We start from the raw sequence: 22,331 nt of genomic DNA, 5'->3' as shown, positions 1-22,331 counted from the left end.
CTGTGCATAATAATGATCCTATGTGCAATGTAACAGTTTCTATTTTGTTCCGATTAATTTGGTTTTCACTTGGATTTTACACTCACAAGATGTACATGATAAGGAAACAATGGTGCTTGAGGCTCATAATATGTTAATGTACGGAACTCTTGTTATTTAGCTATGCCAAAGTATATCCAGGAAGTGTAAACAAGCCCACCAAAAGTGATGTCAATGTGTTTGCCAAGGGTCTAAAAAAGCACAAATATATTCAATATCATGAGGGGCGATGAAGGTTTGAAGCTCCTTTAAACCTACTCCTGATGGAGAACCCAGGAGACCGAACCACATTTGGCTTAGATCGACCCATGTGGAATATCAATGGTGAGTCCCGGTACTGTCATCCCTCTAGAGTCTATTGCTGCTGTCAGTCAAAGATGTGACATGTGGTATATCTGTCCATAATGCTATGCCCTCCTGAGAATAATCCTACATGTTTTATGTGGGTGGCTTACAAGAGAATCTGGGCCTTATAAAACTCTGGTATTTGCAATGTGATAGATTCTTGGCACACTTGGGCTAAGCCAAGCATAATTTTTCAGAAAACGACACAGTAAAGAAGTGTGATTGCTGTGACTTTTCAAGGACCTTTCTGACACACACAAAAAGTTAGGTTAGGAGAAAAATCAAATAAAGCAAGATAATTTAATAATTCAGTAGCACAATAATCTTCTTCAAGGATTTTTTTACAAAAAACAATGCAATTTTTTCAGCTAACAGCAAAATAAGATAGAGTGAAATCAAGTCAAGATGTATTAAAACTAATAAATGTTTAATATTTTAAATACATGTTTGCAGGTCTGTATGAAGTGTGGTGTGAAGTAGCATCTTGGATTGAGTAGCTTTTGCCTTCTCATTTTGAAAATGCTTCTCATACAGATGTTACAATATTTCTCACAAATGATCCCCATTTAGTCAAATATGCATGAACATAACCTTACATTTTAGTAGTTTATATGAAGATGATAATAATATTGTTTTCAAAAAACATTCACTTCAGAATTCTTTTCAAAATTGAGCATTTTCAGGCCCCAAAATTGCTTATAGTTTTCACGTTTTAATTGTAAAATACTGTCATAGTATAAAATTATACTATTTATCTAGTATATTTAGAAAAGGATTTGCACGTAGGCTGTCATGATAAATAATTTTTATAGATATAGTTTTTACAAAAATGTATCAAGTGATGCTATTGTCATTTAAAGACCGTTTTGTCACTGATTATAATGATTACACAACAGCAAAATAATGCAAAAACAATAGGCAATACATTTCAAGGGACAAATATTTTCATTCTTAACCCTTTCAAGTTTTAAATTCACTTATGGACCGCCTGCATGACTTTATATAACGTGTTTTTTTTTTAAATGCATTGCTTAAACGTTTCTGTGGCAATGTTTCAGGATTATTATGTGACACACCAGGCACACACATTAATATGTGGCGACAGCACTACCTACTGTGCCACTGCGTTGCCAAAAACTACATATACATGGGTCGCTGATTCGAGCCTCGGCTGGGTCAGTTAGTGTTTACATGTTCTCCCTGCGTTCGCGTGGGTTTTCTCCGGGTGCTCCAGTTTCCCCCACAGTCCAAAGACATGCAGTACAGGTGAACTGGGTAGGCTAAATCGTCCATAGTGTATGAGTGTGTGTGTGTGTGAATGTTTCCCAGAGATGGGTTGCGGCTAGAAGAGCATCCGCTGCGTAAAAATGTGCTGGATAAGTTGCTGGGCAAGTTTTTTATATAAGTGGATCAAATAAGAGTTGCATTGTAAAAATTAAAAAAGCTATCATTTTTTAAGTCATATATTAAGTTTTTAGTTATGGTTCCCTCAAAATTATTCCGCATAAATCCGCAGATTTTTTACAAAATTCTCAGCAGAAATAGCAAAAAATGTCTGAAGATTCTGCCTGGCCATAGTACTCGCTAAGTGTCGCATTTTGATACATTTTTGCATGTATTTGAGCATTTAAGCTCACCTTAAGGGGACTACATGGTGTTTGTTTTGAAAATCTCAGAGGCTGAGCACACGCACACAGCAGCATGCGTTCTCTTTCACGCCTTTAAAAAACATGAATTAATCAAATGCACATCAATAAATGAAGAAATGGAGCTTTGCAGTGAAACAATGCATATGACGCAATAATTATCTAGAGTAATGTTTTTTTGATAATTGTTGGAAGCCAAAATTGAAATCTAAACTGATTTTTAATTAAATTGCACATATACATACACATACACATACATATGTACAGTGGGAGAAGTAAGTATTGAACATGTCACTATTTTTTCACCTATTTCTAAAGGCGTTGGTCACTTGAAATTTTCCTCGGATGTCAGAAACAACCAAACGAATCCATATATATACAAATAAAACAAATCTAATTAGTTTACAAATTAAGTTATGTTTAATAAAATTAAATGATGCAGGGACACAGTACTAAACACATGAAAAAGGGAGGTATAGAAAGAAAGTGCAAGCTCAGACAGCAGCTGAAATCTCTTAGTAGTTCTTCAGCAACCCTCTGACCTTTCTCTTGTAAATTAATATTAGCTGCTTTAGTCCAACATCTACATTATCAGGATGATGATGATGAAACCAGGGTGGACATTTCATCAAGAAAATGATTCAAAACACATATTATATACATTTCATGGGTTCAGTCCTTTCTCCATCTGTTATTCTATTGTTATTACAAATACTCATTTTTCAGATTTTTTTTGTTTTGTTTTATTTTTATGTTTGTATTATTTGTGTTTTTACCAAAATCTGGTTTAATTCCATGTCCAGAGCTCCTTCAGAAAAATTATTCCCAAGAAAAAACATGACGTGTTTAATACTTATTTTCTCCGCTGTATATATTTACAGTACACTGTAAAACAATTTACTGATATCAATTGATGTAATTTGACAAATATATGGCTGATGATTGCATTGCTTTCACAGCAAAATACTGTATGTAAATTTACAACAAGTTACAGTGAGGTAGTTAACGGTAATTTACTGTGATTTTGTTACATTAAATTACTGTAAAATTTCAGCTATAAAGTGTAACTTCACAGTAGATAGTAGTGTCCATTACTGTGACTTCACCTTTTAGAATTTTTACCTTGTAGAATTAACTGTATTTTACTGTAAAGCAGGCTTTCCTCTGCTAATCAGTCTGACATTTACCCTGACTTTGAAATCATTTTGGGTGTTTAACAATGTTTGGTTTTATGAATCAATTACTTTCAGTTTATTGGGTTTTTAAATAAGCACAAAGTTATGTTCAATAAAAATTTGTTTATATTTTCATGTTAACCATTACTAATTAAAATTTAAAAAATGGAGCAGTGCACCCAAAAATTTAAATTTACTTTGACATTCACGTTGTTTTAATACAAGATGATTTTCTTTTAATTTATTTTTGAAGATGTAACCAAATTGTTTTTGGGGCTGCAATAGCATTCGGTTATTTTTAAATATCAAAAAAGTGCCAATACTAGCTTAACAGTTCATTTGTATTAATGTCTATGTTGAATGAAATAAAAATTAAAAATCTGAATTTTTGAGTGATTTGTTAGTCCTATAACTAACATGTAAAGAATATAGCCCTTTTTACAGTAATTTGCTGTGATCATGCTAATTTGATTAATTTCACAATAAAATTCTGAGTACACTGCATTACTGTAAAATTTTACAGTTAAATCATGTAAAGTCATACTAATGTCATTTACAGTGAAAAAATACAGTAACATGTCTTTTGCTCTAATGTGGGCAGTAAAAGTTTCAGTTTCACTCCATCCACACATGTTGGCCTTTTTACTGGTCAACAAAATTTTGATCCATTCTCCTCGAAACTGCTTAAATCATCTCTTCTGTTGGTGTGTGGCCGTGATCATCTCATCCGAACACCTGAAAGCCATTTATCTCCAAATGCTTGTCAACAACACCATCACGTTTGCAGCATCTTATCTGCCTCCCGCAGCTTGATGGCACCAAAGAATCAAAGGAAACAAAATCCAGATCAAAAACTTCCTCCCGATGCCTGGTGTGTTTGACATTTAACTAGAAAAAAAGTGCTGGAGGGATTCCAGAAGTAATTGCACTTTTATTTGATGTTCATTGGATGCCGTTGCCAGTTGTGCTTCGGAGCCTGAGTGTTGGCATTCGGCCTGGTGCTACAAGGCGCAATGTTTTCACGGTTTCGACACGCCAAAGCGAAGTGACAGGAGATACACCACACAGGCACAGCAGATGCTTCCCAGCCAATGTTTATTGGGAAAAAAAAACAGACATCCCTGCTCTAATAAGACAGATGGATGAATTAATAGCCGCTATAATATTTCCTTGAGTTCACAGACGGACGGAGATGAGACCTGGTAGGTGATGAAGGGTTCTGGGTGAGCCGGAGGAGAGATTGCTTTCATTTTTAAGATGTTCAGAAAACAGGAGAAAGGACAGGACAGACAGGATGATAGGTTTGAATGAAAAAGTGGTTGATAGAAAGAGAGCAGGAGAGAATGAGAAAACGGCGCAGGAGGACACTGGGTTATAAATACTCACACGGTGAAGGTTTTTAATTGTCTCTGGGTGGTTTTGATTTCACAACATTTGGGAGCTCATTTAGGAAGTTTAAAAGGGAGAATGGTTTATTCATGAAGCACTTGCAAACCAGTTGAAATGCCTAGTGAGTATTTAAAACAAAGACCGCAAACTCAAATGTCAATCATTAAATATGCTAAATTAATTAATGAATTAAAATAAGGTTAAATGGTTCATATAAATCTTATGGGACAAGTACTTTTCGATACCGTTCTCTGATAAAGTTTACAATATAAATCCTTAAAAAAGGTTAATAGGGGGAAAAATAGCATAATGCCTCATTATAATTATAAAAAGACAGTTGAAGATGTTTTTATGAAACCTGAAAAAAATGATCTGAAAAGTCCTTCCAATCAAGACTTTCTTTCTTACTTTTTTTGTTTGTCTAATTCACATAAATCAAGTTTAAATACAAATCTTCGGAAGACTTTGAGGTTTGTTTCTTAAGAAATATATAAAAAAAAAAACTTGCTTAAACTGAGAAACTCTTCACTATAAATCATTTTAGCTGCAAAATATCAAAATATATTGATAAATGCATATATATATATATATATATATATATATATATATATATATATATATATATATATATATATATATATATATATATATATATATATATATATATATATATTAGATATTAAACATGGCTATTTTATAACATATTTATAATTTTCTACAATATGTTTATATTGATTTTATTTTATATAAAAAAAATTCTCTCTTTTCTTTGTTATAAATACAGTTGAAGTCAGAATTATTAACCCCACTTTGATTTTTTTTCCTTTTTTAAATATTTCTCAAATGTTTAACAGATTCAGGAAATTTTCATAGCATGTCTGATAATATTTTTTCTTCAGGAGAAAGGCTTATTTGTTTTATTTGCCAAAATAAAAGCAGTTTTATAAAACCCATTTTAAGGTCAAAATTATCAGCCCCATTAAGCTACTTTGTTTTTCAATAGTCTACGGAACAAACCATTGCTAAAGAATAACTTGCCTAATTACCCTATCCTGCCTAGTTAACCTAATTAACCTAGTTAAGCCTTTAAATGTCACTTTAAGCTGTATAGAAGTGTCTTGAAAAATATCTAGTAAAATATTATTTACTGTTATCATGGCAAAGATAAAATAAATCAGTTATTAGAAATGGGTTATTAAAACTATTATGTTTAGAAATGTGTTGAACAAAATCTTCTCTCAGTTAAACAGAAATTGGGGAAAGAAGAAAAAAGGGGGCTAATAATTTAGGGTGGCTAATAATTCTGACTTCAACTGCATATATATATATATATATATATATATATATATATATATATATATATATATATATATATATATATATATATATATATATATATATTTACAGTATTTAATTTCATTTGTTTAACGGAAGTGCTCAGTGTGAGAAGTGTTTTATTTTGAATTGTTTACTATAATGGATATAAACGGATACACAGATGTAGATCGCACATGGTCACCGCGTCGCAGCTGTGCGGTTTGTAACAGCCTAAAGGTTTAGCTTCAGGTTTAATTAGAGAACAAGAAACTGTCACTTCATATTTAATGTGTTTGTTGTATTTAGTTTGTTTTGTATATTGCATTTAAGTGATGTCTGTTTATTTGTATATATTGACTTTCATGTTTGTTTCACGGTTTGCTTACATTGTCTTACATCTTTGTACACAAAGCTCTTAAGGTGGGGTCGATTTTCTGGAGAATTGTGTGAATGCACTCAAATAAATACTGGGAAAACACCAGTGAAACAGTCAATCCTTTCTTTAGCCAGGTAGCTACACCATTTTGCCACTGATTATACAACAGCAAATTAATGTAAATAGACAAACACTTGCAAGGGAAAAACGATTTCATTTATAACCCTTTCATACACAAGTTTTAAAGTGGACCCACTGCACGACTTTTTTAATGTGACCGTTATTTATAATGCATACTTTAAAGTTTCTTTGGCAATGCTTTGAATTTATTATGTGACACATCAGAGATTGTTAATTTATTTATGTCATTTTTGTTTCTTTTTTTCCCTATTCTGCAAACATTGATGACAAACATCCAAAATATAATGTGAAATATTTATTATTCCAAATACAGTTGAAGTCAAAATTATTCGCCCTCCCGGCTAATAATTCAGGAGGGCTAATAATTCTGACTTCAACTGTATGTGTAAGAAAGAACATGTATTTCATCTTATCATGCTAGTCTCAGAGTAAATACAGAAATCAGAGCGTGAAATTTGACCTTTTAAGACCTTTTTTAAGACTCTTTCCATACATTTAAGACTTTATAACCACTTTTCATCCAGAAACACTGGCAAGATTTTAACTTACAGTATATTTACTAAATATTAATGTAAGAAACTAGCATATCAAGCATAATGTCAAATCTAGTAAGATGTCATTGACTTCATAAACTACACAGCGTCCTGATATTCACAGATTTGATTAAGGCAAACTTTAGCATACAACTATACATTGCATAGTCAAAAATAATTCAAAATTTAATACCTTGCAAAATAGCATTTAAAACTTTGTAATACTTTTTAAGGGCCTTAAATTTCTCTACATTAATTAAACAACTTTTAATACTTTTTAAGACCTGCGCTGTTGGATTAGAGCTGCTGGATTTACAACCTAAAAAGTTTAAGGTCATGTTCATGAATTGTGCAATATTTTAATATATTGATTATAGAGACAAAAACAAACCTAAGTTGCAGCCTTTCATGGATCAGGTGATCAAATCAAAAATCACCATGTGCAAAATTGAGCATCCATGTGACAAAAAAGTCAGATTCTGAATGACATACTTTCCATTAAATGAATAAAAATGCAAATAGCTTTCTTCTAGTTTCACAAGCCTTATCAGTTCACACCAGGTGAAAACAGACACCAAACAGAGTTAGATACAGAGACTTTCAGAAAGTTGTTGGAAAGCGTGGTGTAACTGTAGGCCATAATGTGGAAAAATGCATATGTACACCACACTGTGTCCAGCGAGAGCGAGAGACTTTCAGATGTCTTTAATGCATCAAACGCACTTAAAGTTGTTTATGACCTCAGAAGGAGTGGGAGAAAGAGAGATAAAGATACAAAGACAGCATAAAAGCATGAGGGGGTGGAGTGGAAACATCGACACCACAGCGCTGACAGATAATTCAGATTTTGTTTGGTCGAGGACCACTGTTGTGTTTATGTACAGCAAACTCAAGTGGGAGGATGTTGTTTGAATGCTCGGAATACATAAAAGGCTTTTAATTTTCATAATAGTCCTTGATTCTGAACAAAAAAAGAAATGATGGGAAAATCGCAAGGGCAATTTCGCCGGCTCGAGATTAAAATACAAAAACATCAATCAATCATAATCTCGTTGTCTACTGATGGTCCTAAATTTATTTCCACTTACTCAGCTTTAAATATGACAGAAAGAGACTTTGCTTTCCACTTCCAGTGCTGTCCTACAAGGTGACTGATAAAACTGTGAGTAAATGAGACAAGTGTTCAGCCTCCGTATTTTATTCTAGACAGTACGGTTTTCATATTCAATTTATTCTTTTGGTTCAGTTCCATAAGCATTCATCTATGAGCCCAAATTCTCAACGATTCTCATTTATTTTTTGCTATCCAAGGCCATGCTAAGGGTAGAAATAAAAGATAAGCAAATGCATAAGAACTCACTTGAGAGTGACGCAGCCGCTGCCAGAAGGTGGTGCTGTCCAAAACACCTGTATCCGCGTGCGTCTCCTGGGAATGCTCTCTGTGACGGCTGGAGGACAGTTGGTCATGAACTGTGTGTCGCTTTCATCAATGAGCTGTAGGACAGGGAACATTGGCACTGAGGTCAGTATGATTTTCCGAAATAATGGTGAGGCAGGTTTGTTTTTGAAATGCACTTTGGTGCAACTGCGCTGTTAGCTCACCAAACTGAGATTTTGTTAATCTCAGTAAACAATGCAAATAAATGTGTTATGAATAAAGGACTTTACTAACAAAGTTACTTTTTTTCAGTAGCAAATAATCAAACTACAGTAATTTCTGCTTCCCCTGTTAAAATGCCATTTCCGTTACTCACGATAAAGTGTTATAAAATTGCTGTATAATTAACTGAACTCAAGTTATATACATATATATCAGCATGGTGGCACAGTGGGTAGCACAATCGCCTCACAGCAAGAAGGTTGCTGGTTCAAGCCCCAGCTGGGTTAGTTGGCATTTCTGTGTGGACTTTGCATGTTCTCTACGCGTTCGCATGGGTTTTCTTCAGGTGCTCCGGTGTACCCCACAAGTCCAAAAACATGTGGTATAGGTGAATTGGGTGAGCTAAAATTGTCCATAGTGTATAGCCTAAGTCAGAATTATTAGCCCCCCTGTTTATGTCTTTCCCCAATTTCTTTTTAGCGAAGAGAAGATTTTTTAAAACAAATTTTTAAACATAATTGTTTTGATAACTCATTATTTTATCTTTAACTAGATATGTTTCCTATACAGCTTAAAGTGACATTTAAAGGCTTATCTAGGTTCATTAGGTATAGGCAGTTTAGGGTACTTAGGCAAGTTATTGTATAATGATGGTTTGTTCTGTAGTCTATCGAAAAATATATAGTTTAAAGGGGCTAATAATTTTGACTTTAAATAGGCTTTTAAAAATTTAAAAACTGATTTTATTCTAACCAAAATAAAACAAATACTATTTTCTCCAGAACAAAAGATTTTATCAGACATACTGTGAAAATGTGTTAAACTCTGGTAAACATCATTTGGGGAAACATTTTAAAAAGAAAAAAAAAATTAAATGGGGGGCTAATAATTCTGACTTCAACTTTATGCGTGTAAATGAGTGTGTATGGATGTTTCCCAGTGATGGTTTGCAGCTGGAAGGGCATCCGCTGCGTAAAACATATGGTAAATAAGTTGGCGGTTTATTCCCCTGTAGTAACTCAAGATTAATAAAGGGACTGAGCCGAAAAGAAAATGAATGAATGAATGAATGAATGAATGAATGAATGAATGAATGAATGAATGAATGAATGAATGTATGCAGGCATTCCCAAATTTTTAGCCCATGACCCCCAAAATAACACCAGTGATTAACAACTTTCCAACAAATCTTTATCACTCACGTACAGTAAATCAAAAATAAATAAAAAATAAAACCAAAAATTTACTTGCTGTGCTCAAATAAATGTGCCCATCCATTTTATTAGGAGATGTTCATGTTATATATAAATAAAGTAATAAATTACTATTAAAATTTGTCTGTGCTACATAGCACAGAATGTTTTAATATATGCATACAGATGAAGTCAGAATTATTAGCCCTCCTTTGTTTTTTTTTTGTTTTTTTTTTCTGTTTTAAATATTTCCCAAACGATGTTTAACAGAGCAAGGAAATTTTCACAGTATGTCTTATAATGTATTTTCTTCTGGAGAAAGTCTTATTTGTTTTATTTCAGCTAGAATAAAAGCAGTTTTTATTAAAAAAATAAATAAATAAATTTATGGACAAAATTATTAGCCCCTTTAAGCAATTTTTTTTATAGTCTACAGAACAAACCATCGTTATACAATAACTTGCCTAATTACCCTAACTTGCCTAGTTAACGTAATTAACCTAGTTAAGCCTTTAAATGTCACTTTAAGCTGTATAGAAGTGTCTTGAAAAATATCCAGTCAAATATTACTTTTAAAAAATAATACTTTTTTTTCTGGCATACCAGCTGCAGGAAATAAACCGTAAAATTATGGGTTTTTTTTTTTACAGTGTACTATATATGTATAATTGATATAAGTGATTATAGGTATAACATGGACAGGACTTGATTCTGTCTATAGGAATTAATTGCATTGTTGTGTCTTTTGGTCAATCTTATACGACTGACATGTTGCCCCGCCCTCTCAGAAAGCAAATATGTGTCATCAGAAAAGAGACTACCTTTTGGGCAAATGAATTTTAAAATGTGATTTTCACAAATAAATCAGTTATAATAAATGCAACAATATTCCATTAAAAAAATGCCAGGCTGAATTTAAACAACAAACCTATAAGGTCAAACTTGAAACAACATGAAAATGAGCTCATACTCTTTTTCCGGCTGAGCTACTTCTTTATCAGATGAGGAAATCAAATCAAAACAAGAACAGCAAGAGTCTGATAGATTTTATTTTTGCTTCTTTGTTTCCAACTAATCACCAGACTAGTACTGTAAATGAGCTCAGTGCTGAATCTAATTTCATTTGTGGGCTAAAATGACTAACCATAAACAACAGGCTGTTTCAACATCTCTGAGTACAGAAGACAAATAGTTGTAACTTACAGTTGTTTTACTTCATATAAGAGCTTATGTTAACCCACAAGGCATCCTGAAACACTTAACAACCAGGATCAGCAACTTTTGGGGACAAATTATTTAAAATTATAAAAAATGCATCGCTGCCATGAGCACAAATTAATTGGCTTTCTTAATCTACGCCCAATAATAGTGTTTTTCTTTATCATTTAGTCATAATTTTATAAATGACTGCTTCCATGATTGCTAAGAATGTAATTGAAACATTCATTTTTAATAAACTTATTTCATTAAATGCTTTCCTCAGGCAGTGATGGTAAAAAGTTGATTGCACCAAGCAAATAGTAGAGTTTAGTAAAAGAAAATGATATAATGAGCCTAATTTCTAAAAGAAAATGATGTGTTTATGCTAAAGAAGAACAACAGGGAATTTAATTGCACATTGTGTCTTTTTAAGATAGATTTTATTTTTTAGTTATTAAACAATATTTTCATTTGGTCGCAAATGGTTACCCTTGACTTTTGTAGGAAAGATAAAATAAAATTATGAAATAAAATAAAATAAAATAAAAAAGAAGATTTAATGTCACTCTTTTATATCATATCCCACATGTTATTTTGCACATATCAATTTATATTAGGGCTTCACGATACTGGAGAAATTTTACATGCCGTTATTTTTTTATTTATTTTTTTATTTCTCTGCAATATATATTGCAATATAAATGCATTTTCACTAATGTTTTAAATAGCTCTATTTAGAAAGTCATTACTTTAGACTGAATGGGAGATTGTATAGGTTAGTGAAATTTAAAAATATTTTGATTGTAATTTATTATATACATATATAGTATAATAAACGAACTATAGTCATAAACCCAATAGAGCAAATATCAAAGTAAAATAAACCGAGAGAGAATAACAGTATTCAGGTACAGAAATGGAATAATCAAATGTAAAATAACGCTGCATAATCTTCATCATATAAATAATTCAATAAAATGAATCTTTATTGAATTTCCTTATGCACTACTAAAATGTTTTAAATGCTCCTAAAATGATCAGACCTTAAAAACACATGCAGATGATAAACTTTCACTCTATAATGGTTCAATTCTGCTGTGACTCCACAAATCTCATCTATAATCCTAACTCAACATTGCTGCGATGTGACTATTGCAAACGCACAGATTGCAATATTAATGCTTAAACGTTATTGTGGAGCCCTAATTTAGTTGTTAAAATATTAATAAAATAAACAGATTTAAATGTCTTCCAGATATATATTGCTGTAATGCAACTGAGTTTGTAACTGACAGTTGTGTGCTACTTAAACCTGGAGCTAATGATAACCCATGAGGCAATATTTTGACACACTTACTGTAACAACTAAGATCACCAACTTCTGTTGCAACTTTTGTGAAAATATTTCAGAATTTGAGAAAAAAATACAGCTACAATCCGCATACATGTTCACAGTAAAAAATGCTGGGTTCCACACAATCGATTTGTGTTGGGAAAACATGACTGAACTAAGTCAACTTATTTGTTTTCACAAATTGAAGTGGATTGAACATAAAACAATTTAATGGTTCCAACAAAATAAATCAAGAATTGTTTTGTTTTAACTCATTTTATAAAAGTAGTTTGAACTACAGTAAACATAATTTTTTTGAGTGTAGAGTACAATTTAAAAAATTGCACACAATTCATCCATGTTGTCCTAACACAAATCGATAAAGTTAACTATTAGCAATTAAGTGCATTGAACATAAAAAACTAAGTTCTTCCAAAAAAAAATCCAAGAATTGTATTGTTTTAGTTCTTTTTAAAGAATTTAACAAGCAACAAAAATTATTATTTTCTAGTGTATATAAATATATGCACAATTATAACACTCATCTTTATTTATTCATATTTTTATAAATTACTGCAACTGCTACACTGAAAAAAGTGTTGCATGCAGAACTGTTGCAAACAATTTATTTGTGTTGAATTTAAACAAACAAATTAAATTGAACAAACTTCAACTTAATTTGTTTGTTTAAATTCAACACAAATAAATTGTTTACAACCACTTAACGTAAAAAAATTGAGTAAATCCAAGGAATCATGTTTGAATAATTTTTTTTCAGTGTACTATAACAAATTAAAAAATGTAAATATCCATTGTTCATAATAATTTCTTCTGGTGTTTGGGTTAAAGGAAAATACATCATATTTAAATAGTGTTAAATCTTATGGCAATATTGTGACATTAAACAACCCTGGTGACCAACATTATGTCAACATTTGAGAAAAATGTATGGTTACATAAGATATTGAGTGTTAGTGAATAAAGTAAAGTTTTTGTGTGCAGAAATATACTAGTTTAGCTGTTCACCATAGACTTTTAAGTAAATAGTTTAAAATCAGAAATATTAAACCCTCTTTGATTTTTTTTTTTCTTTTTTTAAGCATTTCCTAAATTATGCTTAACAGAGCAAGGAAATTTTCACAGTGTGTCAGATAATATATTTTTTTCTCCAGGAGAAAGTCTTATTTTTTTTTAAACCATTTTAAAGTCAATATTATTAGCCCTTTTAAGCAATATTTTTTTTTCGAAATTCAACAGAACAAACCATCATTATGCAATGACTTGACTAATTACCCTAACCTGCCTAATTAACCTAGTTAAGCCTTTAAATGTCACTTTAAAATGTCTTAAAAAATATCTAGTCAAATATTATTTACTGTCTTCATGGCAAAGATAAAATAAATCAGTTATTAGAAATTATTAAGTTTAGAAATGAGTGACGCAGTGGCGCAGTGGGTAGCACAATCGCCTCACAGCAAGAAGGTCGCTGGGTTACTGGTTCGATCCTCGCCTCAGTTGGCGTTTCTGTGTGGAGTTTGCATGTTCTGCGTTTGCATGGGTTTCCTCAGGGTGCTCCGGTTTCCCCCACAGTCCAAAGACATGTGGTACAGGTGAATAAGGTAGGCTAAATTGTCCGTAGTGTATGAGTGTGTGTGTATGTTTCCCAGAGATGGTTTGCGGCTGGAAGGGCATCCGCTCCGTAAAAACTTGCTGGATAAGTTGGCGGTTCATTCTGCTGTGGCGACCCCGGATTAATAGAGGGATTAAGCCGACAAGAAAATGAATGAATGAATGAAGTTTAGAAGTGTGTTGAAAAAATCTCTACGTTAAACAAAAATTGGGGAAAAAAATAAACAGGGGTTCTAATAATTCAGGGGGGTAATAATTCTGACTTTAACAGTTTATAATGAATAGATGAAAATAAAACTAATAAATAAATAAATAAATAAATAATGCTTATCAACATTATAATTTCTTAATAAACATAAATAAATATATATTAATAGAAAAATAATGCTATTGCTGAATGTATTCTTAAAATAAAATGTTAGTCGATATAAATATTTATTGCCTTATTTAATGAGATTTTATAGAAAGAATAAAATTAAATTGAATTAAAAAAATTAAATCAAATAAATAAATAAAATAAAATAATATAATTAAATTGGTGACACGGTGGCTTAGTGGTTAGCACTGTCGCCTCACAGAAAGAAATCGCTGGTCTCTCCCACAGTCCAAAGACATGGGCAACAGATAAACTGAATAAACTAAATTGGCCATAGTGTATGAGTGTGTATGGGGATTTCTCAGAACTGGGTGGCAACTGGAAGGGCATCCGCTGTGTAAAACATATGCTGGACATATTTATTCCGCCAACTTAAACATATGCTGGATACGTTGGCGGTTCATTCCACTGTGGTGACTCACGATAAATAAAGGGACTAACCCAAATAAATTAGTGAAAAAAAAATTACGTTTAAATAAATTAAATTAAAAATAAAACAATGACGATTTTTCTTCCCATCTTCAATATCCCTTTATTCTACTTTTGCACATTGTATTTTTATTATATGTTTTTTATATATATATATATATATATATATATATATATATATATATATATATATATATATATATATATATATATACATATATATTTATATATATGTATTTAATATAATATATATTTATCAAATATATATCAAATTAATTATAAAGGGTGTGCACTTTATTTTCTACAAGTAAAAATAAATAAATACATACATACATAAAAATAACAATAGCAGCACACAAAGCCTTCCACACATATATTGCTGCTACTGTTTATAAAACCCCATTGTCCAAGGGGATGGAAAATTCCAGTGGGGATGGAAAAGTACAATTTTGTTTGCATGTTTCAAAACGAAAATCGCTGCCAAATGTCCATCGAAGAGTAAAATCCTTGCGCGTGGTGCATAAAGTCCTTCCTCCCTCTTTCTCACTCCCTCTCGTTCTCTCCATTTCCACTCCCCACTCTTTCTCTCACATACACACACGCACACAGAACCCCCAAAAATGCACACAGAATCCTCTCCTTCTGTCCTTCACTTCAGCAAAGAACATAAAGGCTGCAATTTTGGCATCTCAAGCAACCTTGTCGCACCCTTGTTCAAAAAAAAAGAAAAAAAGAAAAAGAAAACAGTGAACCGGAAACGTCTGAATTGATAGGGAAACTAGGCTAAAGATATGCTTGGACTGTAAGACTATGCAATAGAAAAATCTCTGGGTGTTTATTTTAAAAGAGGCCATAAAGACGCTTGCACTGTTTCCTGGGTCTGTAAGTGGCTGTCTTGAAACCAGCTGGGGGAAAAGTTGTAGGAAAACAGAAGAGAAGAGAGAAGTGTGTTTGTTTTAATTGTGGCTCCTGGCGAGGCTGTGTGGCCCCGGCTCCTGGGGGACAGCGAAAGACGCTTTCTGTTTGCTCTTTTAAACTCTGCCTCTTTCAGTTTGTCTCTCTCTCGCACGCGAAAAAAAACGTCTCCTGGAGGAATTGAGGATGTTGCATCTTCAAGTGGGTTCCTCTGAGAGATTAAGCAAAACGAACGGCAAGATGTTTTTCGATGTTTATTCCGCCCGTGCTGGTTTTGGCCTGAGAGTTGTTTGTCAATTCACACTAGCATAAGAAGTGTAACAGCTTTGTATATGAACTGTCACGATGACTGATGAATGTGAATATTTTGAAAAGCACGGTAAACATACAGAGGGAGCAAAACAGCTCGGAAACTTTTCAGGGGTTTAAAGGGGAAATATTACATCGCCTTTCGTAAGATGTCAAAATAAATGTGCGGTGTCCCCGGAATGAGTGAAAGTTCTCATTAAAATACCTCACAGATCATTTATGCCAGATTTAGGTTTGCCTCTATTCGGTTTGAGCAAAAACATGTCTTTTTTTTGTGCATGTCCTTTAAAGTCTGTGCAAATTGAAAGTTTTATTTCAGTCATGATGACATATGTGTACACTTGAAGTAATAATTATTATTCCTGTGTTTTTTTGATTCTATAATATTTATTCTTCTGGAAAAAGTCTTATTTGTTTAATTTTGGCTAGAAAAAAAATTTTTTTGTTTTATTTCAGAAAGAAATAATTTTAAATTTTAAAGGGCACCTAGGTTACCACTTTTTTCAGATTTAATATAAGTCTTTTGCGTCTCTAGAATGTGTATATAAAGTTTCAGATCAAAATACCCATCAGATTTTTCATTATACCTTTTACAAGACGCTGTCTTATACTGATTTCCAGCAGGGGGTGGTTTTGTCGTACTGCGCCTTTAAGACGATTCTTTCCCGCCCACTATTTCTACATGCCTCCTCCCTCAGATGCGTCAGACAACAGACAGACTTAAAGGAAGGAGGTCTCACGTAGCGTTTGTGAGATACTACAGTAAGAACTAACCTTTACTAATCAGTATTGTGAAGTTGTATTAATGAGTCACACACAATATCGTTACAAAGTTAACGCGCGCACGCGCACACACACACACACACACGAACACACACACACACGAACACACACACTCAGGCAGGCAGGCAGACAGAGCGCGCTTAGCTTAGTTAAGGCTAACCTCAAGCACTGTGTGGATATCTGTTATGCTAATGTACAAAATAAACCTGATTTAACTTCCATAAACCGGGATTGAAGCATCTTCTTTTATAATTGTTCTGACACGCGGCTGTGCTGATGAAGTAAAGCTGAAGTAAAACGCTGTAATTAATTACACACATACTCTGTTTTATAACACTTTAAACATGTGAAACTTACTCTTAATCACATTTGATGATGATTGCTGATCCTAGCGAACAGAACAGAGCTTTTATTCCCGGTTGCTTTGCGTATGTCTGTCTGGTCTTGTTGACATATACACGCGACTACCGGAACATGTTAATGCGCGCAGCTGTCAATCAATTCGGTGGGCGGGGGGATCGCACACCTACGTAATGGTGCGATCGATTTGAAAACAGCTCCAATTGGCCGACCCTTTTTTTTGTAGTTAAGTTGAAAAAAAAGGACTGGGTGTGTTCATATCACCCCAGTATGACGGTCTATATACTATACCAACCCACATATCTGTCCAAACAGCTTGAAAAGTAGATTTTTTACCATAGGTGCCCTTTAAGTAATTTTTAAAAACCCTTTTAAGGTAAATATTATCAGCCCTTATGTGCAAAATTATTTTTTGATTGTGTACAGAACAAACCACTGATCTGCCTTATAACCCTAACTAGCCTAATTGACCTGGTTAAGCCTTTTAATCAGATTTTAAGCTGAATACCAGTATCTTAAAAATATCCAGTAAAATATTATGTACTTTCATCATGGCAAAGATAAAAGAAGTCAGTTACAGTATTAGAAATTAAAACTATTATGTTTAGAAATGTGTTGAATAAATCTTCTTTGCTTTAAACAGATATTGAGGAAAAATATAGTGGGGCTCCCTTACACTCCTTTTCACACTTGTTGGATAAGAAATGCTCATTATTTTATAAAATTAAAGAAAATTAGGTACTTTCTTCACCGACCTAGCACTATTTTCATTAAACTGTGGGAACCCCTTCGAAAACAAGTTCAAGCTCTTCAGTATGACCCTGCACCTTCTGATTGAGTCCCCACCCCCCATCTCCCAGCTTATTACTGGATACTAGTTCTGGTCAACACATTGTAGACTTGTTTTTTTTTTCTGTATATAAGATTGCACTAATGTTTGTTTTTTGTTGTTGTTTTTTTATTTTTATTTTTAAGTTTTTTTCCTGTTTTTTTCTTTCCTTTTTTGCTCAAAATACTCTTTGGTGTGTTTGCTTATTATTATATGTTTATGTTGTCCTTTTTGTATTGTGACGAGCGTCCCAAAGGATCATCAGCGTCGCCCAGGAAACTAAGGAGAAACACCTGCAAGCCCTCAACTCAGACTGATCGGCCCCAGCTGCAGCCCATCAGCCGGCTTGCATTTAAACTGCAGCAACACAGCAGAACGGGGAGAAGTCTCTCCAGGAGAACAAGCACTAACTCGCTCTCTCTCTATTTTCCCAGACAGCAGCTGAGAACCTGCCGGAACCACAGAGGCACTTCAATAATCCACTGTCACACTGGGAAAGGAGCACAAAGAGCACACAAGCCACCAACCTAAATTCACCACTGGAAGAACCTTTTGTAAATAAACCACCCTCCGGGGCACTTATATGAGCTCTCACTTGTTGTGTGATTCTTCTCCCCGTGACATCTGGTGGAGAATGCGGGCAATTACAGAGAAGAATCACAGATAAGCGATCTCCTACCCCACACCATAATTATTATTAGGAGTATTTATAAAAAAAAAAAATTAAAAAAAAATAATAAAATTTTTTTTTTTTGTTTTTCCAGTTTTGGTGATTCATTAGTGTGGCTCCTACAATTTATTTAGTTATTTATTTAGAATTATATTTATTTATTTTGGTTGCTTTTCTCTATAATCTTCAGGTGAACGGCCCCCGGTCCCCTCCCAGTATGGAAGAGATTCTCCAACGGCTCACTGAGGTTAGCATCCGCCAACAACAAATTGTGGAGCACCTTGCCACACGCCAGGGCAATACTGAGCAGGAACTCGCTGCCTTCCATGCCGCTGCCGCCCAAAGCATTCCGCTACCAGACCCCCGTGCCCAGGCCACAAAAATACTGCCAAAGCTCACTCCTTACGATGATGTGGAAGCTTTTCTGCAAATGTTTGAAAACACAGCCCATCGTGAAGGATGGCCACCCGAGGACTGGGCTCAGGTGTTGGCCCCCCTGTTAACCGGCGAGGCCCAACGTGCTTACTTCTCTCTCCCTACGGCCTCAGCAGAGAGGTATTCAGATGTAAAGAGAGAAATCCTGAGCCGGTTGGGATTGTCCTCAATCTGTGCAGCCCAGGGTTTCTTTGAATGGGAGTATAAACCCCGAGCACCAGCCCGTGCCCAGATAGCAGAACTCACACGATTGGCACACCACTGGTTGTTGGAAGGCAGTCCCACAGCGGAACAGGTAGCGGAACGTGTGATCGTGGATCGCGTGCTTCGAGCTCTCCCTCGCTCACACCGACGGGCGGTCGGTATGAGGAACCCCGTAACCTCACTGGACCTGGTGGAGGCCATCGAATTGGCGGATGCAACCCAACAACGTGATGGAGGGGAGCGGATGGTGCCGTTCCCCCGGAGGGTGGTCCAGGAGCGACGCACACCAGAGGGTCCCTCACGACCAGTCAACAGGCCAGCAGCACCCTCTCCACGAGATGAGCCTATGCCATCTGCGGATCCCCCGCAGCCTGGGCGAGGATGGTTGGCAGGCTGTATTGTTCACAGTGACCCACCATATGGAGCTCCTGAGGCCGACATCAAGGTCAATGGAAAACCGCTTCGGGCCCTTCTTGACTCAGGCAGTGCAGTAAGTCTGGTTCAATCTCATCTCCTACCCCCACGTAGAAACACAAAAACATTCCTTCCCATCACCTGTGTCCATGGGGACACCCGACAAGTTCCGGCTCGACGGGTGACAATCTCTGCAGCCCCGGGGGCTTGGTCTATTGAGGTGGGACTTGTGGAGGACCTCCCGGTCCCAGCCCTTATCGGAAGAGACTGGCCGGGGTTTGACCGCCTGCTTGCGACCACAATGCAGCCTGCCAGCCTTCAAGTAAGCCGCCGAAGATGGAGAGCCAGCCGAGGACCTCATCAGCGGCCTGCACTGGTAGCCACAGACAGCGGGAGAGACGGTAAGCCCCCTCCCCAATCTTCTAATCTGTTCTATGATGTGTTCCAGCAGGTAACGGGAGGGGGCTCCTTTGCTAAGGAACAACGGGATGATGACCGGCTGAAACATTGTTGGACCCAGGTGCGTGTCATTGAGGGCCAAGACACTCAACCATCACCCCATCCTCTCCCGCACTTTGTAGTTCAAAAGGGCCTGTTGTACTGCGTCGCACAGCGAAGGGGGGAGGTGAAACAGCTACTTGTGGTGCCCCGTGCCAAGACAGAAACTGTGATGGACCTGGCTCACTCCCACCCGATGGCCGGTCACCTTGGAGTTGAGAACACCACACAGCGGATCCGGGATCGCTTCCACTGGCCGGGTCTGGAAGCTGATATAAAACGATTCTGTCAAGCCTGCCCCACCTGCCAGGTGACCTCGCCCAGAAAGCCTCCCCCTAGCCCGCTGATCCCATTACCCATCATTGAGGTGCCCTTTGAGCGAATCGGGATGGACCTGGTTGGGCCGTTGCCAAAGTCGGCCCGGGGACATGAGCATATTCTGGTGATCGTTGATTATGCCACCCGGTATCCAGAAGCAATCCCCCTCAGGAAAGCCACTTCTAAAGCCATTGCCCAGGAGCTCTTCCTCCTGTCAAGCCGGGTCGGTATCCCAGCAGAGATATTGACTGACCAGGGTACCCCCTTTATGTCTCGGTTAATGGCTGACCTCTGCCGACTACTGAAGGTGAAGCAGTTAAGGACCACAGTGTACCACCCACAGACAGATGGGTTGGTCGAACGATTCAACCAAACGCTAAAACAAATGCTAAGGAAAGTAGTGGCTGAAGACAAACGTGACTGGGATCTCATGCTGCCCTATGTCCTCTTCGGCATACGAGAAGTGCCCCAGTCCTCAACTGGCTTCACCCCCTTCGAACTCCTTTTTGGCCGTCAGCCCCGGGGCCTTCTAGATGTGGCTAAGGAAGCCTGGGAGCAGCAGCCGGCAGCCCATCGGTCCATAGTTGAGCATGTGAGACAGATGAGGGAGAAGATCGACCGGGTCATGCCGTTAGTCCGGGAGCATCTGGTCAAAGCCCAACAAGCCCAACAGCGCCACTATGACCGGGCAGCCCAACCACGGGAGTTCCAGCCCGGAGATCGAGTGATGGTCCTGATCCCGAATGCTGCCTGCAAGTTTCTTGCCACCTGGCAAGGCCCCTTCACCATTCTGGAAAAAATTGGGCCAGTCACATATCGGGTGAGGCAACCTGGAAAAAGAAGAGCTGACCAACTGTATCACATCAATCTTCTAAAAAAATGGGTGGGTACCAGGGACCAACTCGCAGCCCTCGCCACCTCCGATCCCGTGGTTGTAGATGTCAACCCTCACCTCTCGGCTATCCAAAAGGGAGAGCTCCATCACCTGGTCAGTCAGTTCTCTGATGTGTTCTCAGTACTCCCGGGCTGGACGAACATTATCAAGCATGATATCCACACTCCAGCTGGCAACATCATTCGACAACGGCCTTACCGGGTCCCTGAAGCTCGTCGGCAGGCTATTGAAGAGGAAGTAGAACAAATGCTGAAGTTAGGGGTGATTGAGCCGTCACGCAGTCCATGGTCCAGCCCAATCGTAATGGTACCAAAGTCTGACGGCACTCTCCGCTTCTGCAATGACTTCCGAAGGCTCAATGAGATCTCAGAGTTTGACGGATATCCCATGCCTCGGGTGGATGAGCTGCTGGATCGCCTGGGAAGGGCCCGGTACATCTCAACCCTGGACCTAACCAAAGGTTATTGGCAAGTACCCCTATCTGAGGAAGCCAAAGCCAAGACCGCCTTCTCTACCCCTAGTGGCCACTGGCAATACCGGACCCTTCCCTTCGGCCTGCATGGAGCTCCCGCCACCTTCCAGCGGCTCATGGATATTGTCCTTCGCCCTCACCAAGCCTACGCTGCCGCATACCTAGATGATGTTGTCATTCATTCTGAGACATGGGAAGACCATCTAGATCGCCTGCGGAGAGTGCTGTCGGAACTCAGAAGGGCTGGACTCACCGCCAACCCCCGCAAATGCCACCTTGCGCTCCATGAAGCCAAATATCTGGGTTTTCGGGTGGGACGAGGGCTAATCCAGCCCCAAGAAAAGAAGGTGGAAGCAATTCGTAATGCACCAAAGCCGGAAACAAAAACCCAGGTACGAGCCTTTTTGGGGTTGGCGGGATATTATCGATGCTTCATACCTAACTTTGCCTCTCTAGCCGCCCCCCTTACAGACCTGACCAGGAAGGGGCAGCCTGAGAAGATCTGTTG

The 22,331-nt window shown here is 36.7% G+C and overlaps 2 protein-coding genes across 3 annotated transcripts in view; one reads left to right on the top strand and one right to left on the bottom strand.

Moving 5' to 3' along the window:
- LOC147830838 (uncharacterized) overlaps positions 1 to 22,331 on the top strand; it is a 688,366-nt gene that overhangs the window by 127,015 nt on the left and 539,020 nt on the right. The window lies entirely within an intron of this gene.
- spon1b (spondin 1b) overlaps positions 1 to 22,331 on the bottom strand; it is a 153,327-nt gene that overhangs the window by 119,966 nt on the left and 11,030 nt on the right. For both annotated transcript variants that reach the window (XM_087311102.1, NM_131517.1), the window contains 1 exon segment: positions 8,322 to 8,455. In XM_087311102.1, the coding sequence (XP_087167228.1) occupies positions 8,322 to 8,455 (134 nt within the window).

Source organism: Danio rerio, chromosome 25 (genome assembly GCF_052040795.2).
Source record: "Danio rerio strain M-AB ecotype USA chromosome 25, GRCz13ab, whole genome shotgun sequence".
Taxonomy (NCBI): Eukaryota; Metazoa; Chordata; class Actinopteri; order Cypriniformes; family Danionidae; genus Danio; species Danio rerio.
Note: the sequence above shows the minus strand (reverse complement) of the source record. Positions and strands in the feature narration are given on the sequence as shown.